The sequence below is a fragment of the Acanthaster planci genome, linkage group LG16 (assembly GCF_054643075.1).
Source record: "Acanthaster planci isolate LZ-2023a linkage group LG16, COTS_SCS, whole genome shotgun sequence".
Lineage (NCBI taxonomy): Eukaryota > Metazoa > Echinodermata > Asteroidea > Valvatida > Acanthasteridae > Acanthaster > Acanthaster planci.
Window position 1 is genome coordinate 12,926,311 of NC_141792.1, and position 12,813 is coordinate 12,939,123.

The 12,813-nt window shown below is 41.5% G+C and overlaps 1 protein-coding gene across 2 annotated transcripts in view; it reads right to left on the reverse strand.

Annotated features, from left to right (window-relative positions):
* The window catches only part of LOC110978973 (high affinity cGMP-specific 3',5'-cyclic phosphodiesterase 9A-like), an 87,244-nt gene extending 75,577 nt beyond the window's left edge, over positions 1 to 11,667 (reverse strand). For both annotated transcript variants that reach the window (XM_022234371.2, XM_022234370.2), the window contains exon 1: positions 11,438 to 11,667. In XM_022234371.2, the coding sequence (XP_022090063.1) occupies positions 11,438 to 11,525 (88 nt within the window). In that variant the 5' untranslated portion in view covers positions 11,526 to 11,667. The remainder of the gene's footprint in view (positions 1 to 11,437) is intronic.
* Between the last annotated feature and the right edge of the window lie 1,146 nt (positions 11,668 to 12,813).

The window sequence follows — 12,813 nt, forward strand, 5'->3', positions numbered from 1 at the left end:
TAGAATTCGGTGGAACCACAATTCCAGTCAATTTGCTCTCATGTTCAGGATCACGCCAAAACCTTGGCTGATAGTTACAGGTATAGCCATTGTTAATTACTCCAAGTCAAATGTAAATGCTGATTCTTCAAACATGTCCTTGCTCTAAGGTTCCAAACGGCAACCACAGCCCCTTTTTTGGTGACCCATCCCGTTGTGAATTTGTTAGGAGGTCACAAGAAAAAAAAAGAAATGTCAGAAAACTAAACATCTTACCAGTCGCGTAACTACCGCACAACTGAATAAATAAAGCAATGTGCCCTCGCAATATAGCGGTTAGCACTAAATGCCTAAGAATTGGGAAGGAATATGGGTCATCAATAAATTTCTGGATTGATACCTGCCCAAAGTGAAACAGACTGTAGGTTGAATGAACTACACAGTTCCATGGTCTATGGTTCCATTTTGTAGGCACAACACTTGCATGGTTCGCATGAACGTGAACAAAGCATCAATTAAAAACTGAATGTGGCAAATTTCCTCCTCCTAGCTCAAAGCAATGGAAGGCTTATCCTTCCAAATGATCAACATGATAATAGGCAAGTGGCACAGATTTAGTACATGTACATGTCATTACCAAGTAACTGTCAGGAGACCTAGAGACTCCAATAACAAACAGATTACTTGTCTCTCCTCCATGTTTTTCACAGGAGCAGTCAGAGGAACCCAGAGCAGTTAATCCCTCTCATCAACTCCACAGGAGAATTGTCCTTAATCCTAGGGTCCTTACATGGATCCCCTTTAAATCCTTGGCTATGGCTCCTGATTAGGGACATTGTGTGGATGATATTACCAAGATGCTGACTTTTAGTTTCTTTGGATTCTCAGCAGTGTTTTTCAGGATTTTTTTGAAGGAGGGGGGGTACTTTTGGACAGCATATTTCTAGTTATTTACTCTCTCATCAGGGTTTCCAGACACACCTGGGGGACATCGATGACAGAATGAGTTGACTAAACACAAAGTGACAACACAGCAACTTGACTTCAGTCTCATAGGGAGTCTCATGACTTTATCTTGCTTGTGATGAACGCTAAATCAGGTGTTGATTTATGACTCCTCAATTCGATTTGTTGACTCAAACTGGCAGGACATGTGACTTATACAGTTTAATCATTTTGAGAATTTGCATGACTCTAATACTAACACATGTGCAGCACTGATTGAAACTTTGGACGAAGATTCTTTTCTTTTTTTTTTCTTTCCTTTCTTGGCAAATCACAGATATTCCACAGATATTCCACAGACCCTCCACAGACCTTCCACATGGCATGTTCAATAAATCTTTGCAAATGGAAGATCTCAGCTTTTGTTTAAAGACATCGAAAAAATGCCTTTAGAGGCCAAGCAAATTTAAGGCTCAAGCATTTCTGCAAATACACTTGCAAAAAAAAAAAATGCTTGAAAAGAACTTCTACGTTCTAGCTTGACACAGAAACCAAATATAGGTTTCAATTTTTTCAACAAGCGTGGACACAACCCACTCTGTTTCACCTCTGTGAACACACAATGAAATGGACCCGCATGACATTTCACCCGCCAAAACTGCCTGACCCCTTCTTATTTTCCCTGAGCTTTTCAGGCAACAAGCAGCGTGGATGGGATGCATTTAATTTGAGTTGAATATTTTTCTAGGTCAATGATTGTATTACTGGGCAGTGATACCAGTATTTATTTCTTTGGCTGTCGGCAGGGAAGGTAAAGGCTGGTCGTAATTTCCTGCAGGAATGCTGAGGTACATGTAGATGAATGATTTCAGTCAGTGAAGGCTCTACTGGCGCATGTTTCGCCAGCACGTGATCTGAGTCCAGGCTTAGAATTCAACAAAAGAAACCAACATCCAAGCAAAGACAATTTGAGGGACAAATTTCAAACAAGCTTCTTGTTTTTAAGAGCTGGCAAAAGTGTCCACCTGCCTTGAAAGTGACTGAACATGTTCTGCGGACATCTGTCACATACAATGTGCCCATGCGCACCTGTTGCCTGTACCTGCGCTACCAGTGTACTGTAGATGCAGCTGAAAGTTTTAATTTAAACATTTATGTGGCAGCATTAGATCCTGTTATGAGTTCTTTACATCTGAAATGCAGGCCTGATGAGTTCGACTGCATGGCATACTGCACTCATGAATTATGCAAGAATCTAGATGCTCATTAAAAATTGTTACATGTAATTGATCCACAAAAAGACGTTTGGGCCTGCTGCATTAATTATGCATAATTTACAAAGTAAGACCACCAATTTTCATTTGAAGTACAACGTACCTTCCACCCTAAGACTCCACAAGACAAGGACATTTCTTCATTTTAATCATCGTTGGCCTTGGAAGCGTACATTACTACAATGTACCTGTGCACATGTATGGTATATTGTGTAGTGTACATGTACATGTACGTGTCGGTATTGTGTACATGGGTGTACATGTACGTGTCGGTATTGTGTACATGGGTGTACATGTACGTGTACAATGCTTAACTACAGCACATCTTCTTTCAGAGAAGCACAGGTATACTTGGGTGAGACATTTGTACTTGTGCTTAATCCTTTATTCTGGCGTGCCATTTAAACTGGTCTTCCAGCCTGTATAAAATAAACGAAAGTGACAGCGACAATGTGTGTTCATTTACATGCGTTCCCACTGGCTATAAAACACGGTTTCCTCCATGCATTAAATGTCAAAAGCAAAACCATCAGTGTCATCGACATGTAGACTGTACATGTAAATTTGCTGGTCGGTCTTTGCCGCAAATCCATTTGCATCACATTCCAGCCTGGAGGAGAGTTGACAACATACCGTCACATTACTTCGTTCATTCGTCCAAATAGGTCTACACATTGGATACAGTGCCTCTGCCACTCAGTGGCAACACGCCACACGACATATAAATATCGCCGGAACACATTCTGCAAATTCCAATGCTAGGACGAGCAAAACACCACGTTTGATGCACGCTGGTTGGCGTGTGCATGACACGTACCTGTGTGTCCTCCCTTGGAACACATCTTTCTGGGAGTTCTGGCTGTTTGCCACAAGAACTTCTTCAAAAATAAACGCAGGCAAATACATGTAAAAGGATATCAAATTGGTTAAGCCAGATTGTTTACAAAATTGCATCGTCAGAGTCCTGTGAAAACATTTCTGACATCAGATCTGTGACTGTTGATTCTACTTGTTTCCAAAATGGGGCCTCTTAAGAAACACATTTTGCTGTTTAAGAATCAACCTATAGATATGTATGGATCCTAATCTATCCCAACATGGCAAATTTAATAGGCCCATATATTACAAGTGCATGCAGTCACAAACAACCCAAGCAATATCCCATTTGACTGTGCCACATCCAGGGCTTTGCTAATTCAATGATGATTTATCAAAGTCATTTAAGTCCCTGTGAATTGCGAATCAGCATTAAGCAAAAATCCTGCGTTGTTTAAAATGAAACCACTGTGGTCCATTTTACAGTTGCTAAGAAATAGAGAACAGATTCAAAACCAAACACTATATCTACCCCATATGATTAATTCCATTAAAAGATTACGCCATTAATGGGCAAATTTAAACAGAGGGGAAGAGGAAATCAACAAAATTGTGGTAAGTACACAAACTCATTGGAGCCAAGAGTGATACATGTATCTCTAATGAGCTAGTTTATCAACAATAACATGGACTAACCAACACACTTCCCAGCAACCTTTGGCCTGTCATTGCCTGGTAACTGCAACAACACAGCGACCGTTTCTGCCAACAATCTACTGTAGTCATGTGTATTCCACACTAATAACGACCTGCCATTCAGCACGCAACAAACCACAATCAGCCTGATAGCAAATCAGTTCCGCATCAGTTGTAAATATGCTGACTGAAGTGCAGTGCAAAGTTTGGAACCTTTGGTGTCTAAGGACATCTCCAATGTCATGAAATCCTCTCTTTCTGTTTGACAAAGTGACTCTGTTTTATTTCAATGAAGTCTCTAACACTTGTGACTCATTGACTCAAATTCGCTTGATTTTTTTTCTCAGAGAAAACTGACATCTTTTTTGCTACAATATACTCTATGTGTATTATGTCATTCTCAGCTCTCCTGTTGCTTGCTGGGAGGTAGGGTGAGGCAAAATTCTCTGGTAAGCCTATTTCACAATGACCAGCTCACAGAAAGTCATCTTTCCTTAAAATGGAGGAGCGAGATGGGGTTTGCATTTTTTATCAATTTGAATGGCCTTGATGTTAAAAATTCAAAGAGTGCTTGAGTTTTACTAGTCAGAGTGGGACCTGTTGAGGCAATGCTTAACGATGCGGATCAATACCAAGTACACTCCTGATGCCTGGCCCAGCCACGACCAGCCAATGGAACTGCTTATAATACAGGGGATGCTGGATGGATTGCCTGCCCCTTAATAAGACCTTTCCTGGGGCAGTTAATTCATCAGTGTTTGTAAGTAACGCTGGGAGTACCATTACACTAACCTGAGACCTCCCCCCCCCTTTCAAGAACCTGGGAGCTAGAGAGAGATTGACCTATGATGACTTTGAGAAAGAGAGAGACAAACAGGACAGCACATGACTGACGGCAAGGTAAGGCAGTCCACTCTTGAATTATTCGGTGTCGGACAGTCTGCGGCAGAAGGTGTCAAGATGGAATGAAGAAGAGCCACTTGGGCTGTTTGTACTGCTTGGTAGAAATATCTCCCCCCCCCCCCAGCTCTAACGATAGAGGACACGAGCTGCAATGAATCCAGACCAAGCAGACCTTTTCTCTTCTTCCTCCTGGCCTCGGATGGCCTTGAGTGACAATAAGTGTGAGATAACACTGTACACTTCCACCGCTTCCAAGCTTCATTTCAGCCATTCTGCAGTTTCAATGTTTTCAAACAAGCTGGAGGTATCATTCTTTTGTTTGTTTGATGCACTGACAATCACACTGACTCCACCTTCTTATTATATTCTGCGTACCGCAGAGTTTTTCTTTATACGCACACCCCAATGTACCGGTGTAGTATTCCACAGGATACCAAGCAAATGTCGATGGGATACCAGCACATGAAAATGGCTCATCAATCCCTCTTGCCTTGAATCTCACACAAAACAAGAAGTCATTTGGAGTCCAAGATTCTGTGGTCCACTCACCTTGCCTCTGCACAGAGATGGACAGTGTCATTCTGCCATGTTACCAAGGCTGAGTCCTCGGCTTACAGCAGGCAGACATTTTTGACAGCATTTCAGGCAGTTTGAAAGCGAGAGAGAGAAGAAGAATCCCTAGAGCAGAGGGGTGAAATATTTTATCACCAACATCCTGGAAAAAGACGCTGAAAATACCTCACTTGCCCAAACACAGTCTAAGTACACACCCCGCTCCTTTTCCCCTTTTTTTTGGGGGGGGGGGAGGTAATCTTTGCCCTGCTGTTACTTTGTTGGAGGAACCTACAATATTCTAGCCAAATCTTCAGCTCAGGGAGACAAGTTGGGAGAGTGTCTGCCGTTGACGAATTCAAAAATTCTCCACACACACAGACAGGCAATACTGATGCTGTAATGCCGTTCTGATATAGTCTTGCATGTCCAGATACCACTATTGGCTATGTAAGCCACTTAAGGCAACCCACTTCCTTGACCTCTCTACTCTGACTTTGACCCCGCAATCTAAGGTCAAACAACTCAGTGGCTTCCTGGCACTGAATGTTGCCGACTCCATAGTGCTGTGCACATGCATGCGTGCAAGTGCATCATCTCCAACATGAATGCAAAAGATGGCACAGTTTAAAAAAGGCCAGTCGTTGAAGATGTGCTCACCGTGGCACCAGTTTAAGAGTGGAAGGCATAAATTTAAAGCTCTTTGCCCATTAGCTGATTAATGTTACTTGTGAGACAGCCCAAACAATTTCAGCTGAGAAATAGACACATATTTTTATTGGTTGGGGGGGAGCAGTCACTACCAGTGAAATCCACCCTTGTGAATGTCTTTTGCCAATATCTATTGTAATCATGCCGAATGCCTTGCCACATCATTTGTATGTTGCTTACACACTCTGCACAGTGATGGACCCTGCCACCCTGCACATTTTCCTAGCAACACATATCTTCATATCTTCTACTGCTTGATTGATTGCAATTGTAAGCCAATCCACGCTGCTTTCCATGAAACAGCACAATGTTGCATCGTGCTGTTGCCTTGTGAAACAATTTCTCTGTCAGGGAAAAATAAAATATTGATTCTGCTGCCTAACGTGCGCTCATGCCATGATGCGAACTTAAACCTCCTTTCACTGTAACTCCTGACATTTTCAACCAAACAAAAAACAGCATGCGAGCTTCAAAGAGAACATCCAGCCAAACGAATTAAAAAACCTCAAGACTCCCTACAGCTAAATCCAAGCCACCTGCTAGGATGATTGCAACAGGTCCTTCGCAATCACACAATCCATCAGGCTGACCAATCTTGGCTATGAATTTCATCCCCAGTAATTAGTCCAATATGTTATTAAACTGGCACCTTATACGGCACCTGTACAGGTACTATATGGTACATGTATGTTCCTCACAATGCATCCATTTGAAGCATGCTTGTCTGCATCTTTTTATCTTCACTGTTTTACAAATGATTGGAGTGGAGCAGGGAGAGCCTAAGTACATGTACATGTACGTGGGCAGGTACATGTACCTACATGTACATGTATATAGCAAACACTGCCAGTGTTCAAGACAGAGGACTACTACAATAGATCCCAACATTTCAAATGGTTGCAAGTTCCTTATTTAATAAATGCCTTTTTGTTAGAATCCCAAGAATTGCTCAGTCCTTTCAGTGATCCTCCTGTTTGACACTGTTTACAATAAATGCCAGGATAAATTTAACATTTGTGAAATTTGTTTCACATTTTTGTCTCCTGATCGGAATACAGACCCTCATTATCAAACAATGGAAAAGCCCAACACAAGGTTGTCCAAAACTTCCTTTCACATGTACATGATGTGTTAATTTGAGTCACGTGTCATTGGCAATTTGCATGGTCCCAAATGGCACATTACCAGTACATTTCAAAATGGATTTTCCTGACCCATTTCAATTCAATGTGTAAATCTAAGAAGACGTAAATCTGAGAAGACTATGACAATATCACTAGCAATTTGCTTGGTCCCACATGGTACATGTACATTACCGGTACATTTCAAAAATGGCATTTCCTGACGCTTTTGAATTCATTTCACGGAAGGAACGTGGTATATGGAGGCCTCCACTTCCTTGGTGGCGCCTTAATGGCAGCAAACAGTAACCTGATCCAGCCGGGCCAGCTCAGCCTGCCCGTTGGCCACAGTACCAGCGGCCAGCCAGGAACGGTGAAGGCAATGCAAGTTGACAGCAACACGGCAGACTCTTCCCGTTTCATCCCAATAATGAATTACTGACAGTCCAGAATGGTGCATGTAGTTTACAGAATAATCAACAGAAATGCTGAGTGCATGATGCGCGTAAAAAATGCTGGCTTAAAAATGTACATAATCTCACTACATCAAAACAACCAAATGCCGGCAACATTTCTATTTACGGACTTGATAAACTTGTCTAGCCATAATCTGGGTGAAGTACCCATACTTGTGAGGGGCAAGTGCTCATGACCCACTTACATCAAACTCAAAAGAGTAAAGTGAGTTGGTATGGGAAAGATGGTTGCATTATTTTAAGTACTATACTGCTCTAGGGACTACATGCGTTTAATATTACACAAAATATGAAAGGTTTTGTACATGTATTCATTTAACATCTGGGCAAACAGTTTAAAAATTTAAAAAACACCGCAATGTTCCAGTCCTGTAAAAATTGCTCAGAGTACTGTTACTGAGCTTAACAAACAATGTGAAATAATAAAAAAGTGCTTGTATTGCTTCAACAGCATACCCACAAATTGCAAAGATGGGCCTTTTTTACTCTGAAAAATATCAACACAAGTTTTCATGTGTGCAGTGTTTTAGAGGGTGAGTACTGCTCAAGTTAGCGGGATAGGGTAAATTAGATTTCCAGTCTTTGGAGTTCAGCCCTACTTACCCTGCAACCCTGCTTTTGATTCTCTGAGATTCTGAAGCTAGTAAGCAAATGTAAGTGTACATGTAGGTACACAAAGCACACATGACAAATGGTGGGAGCAAATGACAATTATGACACGCAATGTCACGCAGGTACAGGTGCATATATGTATATTGCACGTTGTCAACCGCAGTCGGCCAAAAACATTTTGATCGTGACAGACACAACGTTCGTTCTGACAGATCTCCCATCAATTCAGATGAGCCTCTGTCTTATCTTATTTTTTATACAAATACAGAAAATCTTGTCCATTTGAGAGATGAAAAGCCAGCAATCTCACATTCAGCGCTTTACATCAGCCTCATGTAAACAGTCAACTGGAGCCGTGAGAGATGTTGGTAAATTTCAGCGAGGGAAGACAGGGGCGGCTCTATCAGTGGAAACACTGCAGTAATAAAACGACATGCACCTCAAATACATGCCCAGGTCTTCCCAGGTAAACATTCGATAATTCACGTTTAGGAGCCTGTGACAGAATTTATGAATGTCACTGTAAACAGAAAATCTGTGTTTTTGTTAAAGCATTGACCGGTATATGGTGATGCATAATGCAAGTTGGTTCATCCATGCTGAAGTAATCAGTCACAAGAAACACGGCAACTTACTGTGAAGGCAGCTTACTTGTACAAATGTGTTTACAATGAGTGTATTGAACAATGCTGATTAAAAACCGCAGATGCTTTCAATTCAATCAACGGGATTTGCATTCAATGAACTTTCAGAGAAGAACCTGTGTAGCTTGGTTTACTTGGTAGAGAAGCAATTCTGGGTCGTCTTAGGTTCAGGCTGATACTTTTATTCATTTTCTTAAGGAATATTTCAAGCTGAAAATACTGTACATGTGCATCCTTTCATATTATTTCAAGATTTTGTAATTTTGTAATGTATGCAATTTGCATATTTTTGTATGCCCTTTTATCTGGCAAATAAATGAAATGAATATTCAATCATTGTCCACATTCTGGGGATTGTTGGCTCATGTTTCCAGATGTGTTACAGTTACACACACAAAGTCTGCAAAACGTACATGTGAACATCATGAGTATTTTCAACATGATCAGAGAAGCATTTAGCTTCTACGCCATGCCGACCACATCAGTCTTGCAGACGTGCAGTGTTAGGTACACCTGTCTACCCCTGTAAACATTGTATTTTTTGATCAATGTATCCTGGCCGACACAAAAACAACACAGTAAAGGGACACACGGTTGTACACAAATCTTGCCTTTTCCCTCTCCATTTTGCACTTCTGTGGCGGCAAAATGATCAAACAGCTTGAACACAGCTGGTGCAGGGTTCAGAGGGTGTTTAAATATATGGCTAACCGGATGCAGTATGCAACATTACAAATCTGGTCTTTGAGTGTCGGCAAGAGAGAACAAAAGCTTCACAGGCCTTTTCTCATAGGAGGTGATTTTGCAACTTCAGTCTTGCTGATGCAGATGTTTTAATAACTCAACTACCATGATACTGGGGACATTGACCCTGTCCTCTAGGAGGAGTAACAGGAGAGAGAAGGTGGAATTGCTTGTCAAACGGGGAGCAGTTTTTAAGGAATGGTGAACAACTTCAAGGACAAGGATTGTCAAATTCTGGCAAATATTTCAATTATCAGAACTACTGCACACTGTACACTGAAAAAGGACTTGGAAAGAGCTCCAAATACGGACAAGACTAATTTGCCCTAAAAATGTTATAACAGCCCTGTGAAAGCGGTAACATGTCCTAAAAAAATGAAATTTAGCTAAGAAAATTCCAAAGCATTTACTTAGAAAACAATATTTTTTCTTATACAGTAGGTTTGTGCATAGGTGTTGTCCCTATATGCAACTCTTTCCAAGGTTTTGGGTGGAGCCACTGATGGGGGCAGCCTACATGTACCTAACTAATCCGTGGGCGAACCACACAGTGCCTGCCCCATTCATGTCAAATTTACTGGCAGGTGCAGCAGACGATAACAGGTGTTGAATTTATGCATTTACCCAATGGGATCATTTGTTTGCAAGTCTGCTTCAACCATGAATACATGTCGGCATGGTGAAACTTTCATTCTCGTTTACAGCTTACCTGTGAACTGAAAGTCTGAAACCGGTCATGTTGAACTGAATATTATTTGTCCAGATGTGTGTTAACAAATCCTCAAATTTGGGACAGCCGAGGACAGGTTCTGAGTCTAACTACTCTCTTTAGTCGTGCCAACAACCACTCAACTGGCTGTCGATGTTTGAACTATCTTCACATGCGTAAACTGTAAGCTATAATCGGGTTAAGCCTACAGGTGCTAGGATACAATCAAAACATGGCAGGGAAAAAAATCTGTCACGTGTTCCATTTTATATGAACGGACCAGAACACAGCAAATAGCAAAGCACATCACTTGCAAGGTGAACATGCGGCTACATGTACGTGTAACTTTGAAACTCTGGGAAAAAAGGATCTTTAGTTTCAAAGAATACGATTTAGAAAAACAGAGCCGATCAATGGTTGTAAGTTACGCTGATTTCTTGCCCAGGAATAAATCCAATAATTTCAACTACTGTTTTCTGACATTAAAGTCCCTGAGAACGGAGGTACATGTAATCATGTGAATCAACATTTCTGAAGCCAGACTTGCATAAGCAGCATAACTTACCATGCTAACATTTAGCCTGTTTTTATTTTGCCTAAAGTGCTCTATGTAAACGAACTTTTCAAAACTCAGATATAAGTATTCATTCACCTTTTTAAAGAAATAATATTCACATAAGTATAAGTACATATGTACATGTATACGTACATGCACAAGTGTAACTTCTACTCTGACCCAAATTGAGAACAGTGACTAGTAAGAAATGATTTATGTGTGTAAAGAATTTCCTGAAGTCAGTGTTGCAAACTGCTTGTTCAGTACATGTAAGCCTGGCCCCTCCAGCTAGGCGTTTCCACGCAGGTTACATTTCTGAAGGTTCTGAAGACTGCAGTAACACAAGTACAAAATTCAGGCAAGTTGGCGTCTGATGCCACTCAGAGTTTGTGCACAGCAGGGTGTCAAGTAATGTCCAGATAACGGAAGTTTTTCCTAATTCTACGGTTAATTCATTTTATTTTTAATCAATTTTTATTCTATTTTCCGATTCTACTGTTGGTATGAAAGAAAAATCCTATACCCCACGGGGAGAAGGAATAACAGCGATTCAATAACGGCAGTTTTGTTGCGATTCTTATTCAGCTGGAAAGCCGCGATGATAACGACGCGAGAAACAAACACGGGGTGCCTAACGCTCCTAAACAACACGCCGGTCGTACACACACGGCACGGTAAACAACCACTGTCGACACTCACCTTTGATATCATCCGCTGGAAAATCGGAACGAAATTCAGCTTGTTCAGGCCTGTCATCTACCAGAAAATAGATCACTTTGGTCGACATGATACCTGGGCTATCTTGCTGGGTTCCGCCACCCCCAGCTCGGCCGTAAAATCCACGAAATACAGGCCAGAATTGTCGGTTTTTGGACAGCCAAAAAGTTGACGTTCTGGTCTCCCGGCACACTAGCAGAGTTAATGGTTTCAGTCGTAAGTAAGCGCCCAAAACAAGCCCAATGATACGCAGGGAAGTAGGACAAATCTTCGCCATTAGGAGCCCACTCGGGCGCATTACACAACTCCGGCGTTAAGTTTTGTATCTATTCAGGTGATGAAAAAACAGGTTGATAATTGATTGGTCATCACGATTCGTTTTCTGCGTTCAGGCAGAAAATGTCGCGCATGCTGATTTCATAACGAACTCAGGTAATTGGCTTGAAATGGTGTGGTTAATAGTTGGCTAAAAAGACCAAGAAAAATGATGGCACATTGGTGGAAAGATTTTTCGAAGGTTGGGGAGGGATAGGGGTGATTTGGGGACGGGAGGGCCAGGGGGCTGGATTGCCAGCTCTCGGATGGCAGGTGCACACTGACACCATGGAAGAAGGAACACCCATCTATGTCCTTGAGAGATGAATCGATAAAGGTAGATTTTCTTACATGGTGATGATGCTGGTTTTTTTGTGGATGCTTGTGTGTGATCGCTACATTTTTACGCTCAGCAAAAGGCCGAGTTAGCATCTGTACAAATTGCATGTGGCTGAGTGCATTTTGAAACTACAATTTTCATAACTGAATATCTTCCACGCAAGAAATGTTAAGGATGTGTCCTTGGAGGGGATTTCCTTTTTCTGCACCAACTTTGTTTCCTGACTCTAGAAATCAAACAAACACACATCCATGTTCATCCCGAAATGGATCTGGAGAAATTTTAAGTCATTTTAAGCCTGTGTGCCCATACCCCACCACGACAGATTATTGCCGATGGAGAAATCGATTCTCTGAGGTGTGTCATTCAATTGGTCACTTTACAGGACAACAATGCGGCCTTGAGATGCTGAAAGGATGCCACAAAAGAATGGTTATGCAGTTATCACCAATCCCATGAAGTCCTTGCAAAAAACTGCAATCAATTTACATGAACCTTTTGTTAAAGCTGCTCTCAGTAACACTTTGGAAACAAATTGCACGATCTTGTTACTGATCTGATGAAAAAACTTTGCCCAAAAGAAAAATCGATTGATGGTTTCCACAACGTCCACAAGGGGGCGCTAGGACGTCGTGGTCTTGGGCAATAATGCAATCTTAGTAGAAACTTGAAGCTCTTTAATTCGAGGCTTATTGCCGGCAGT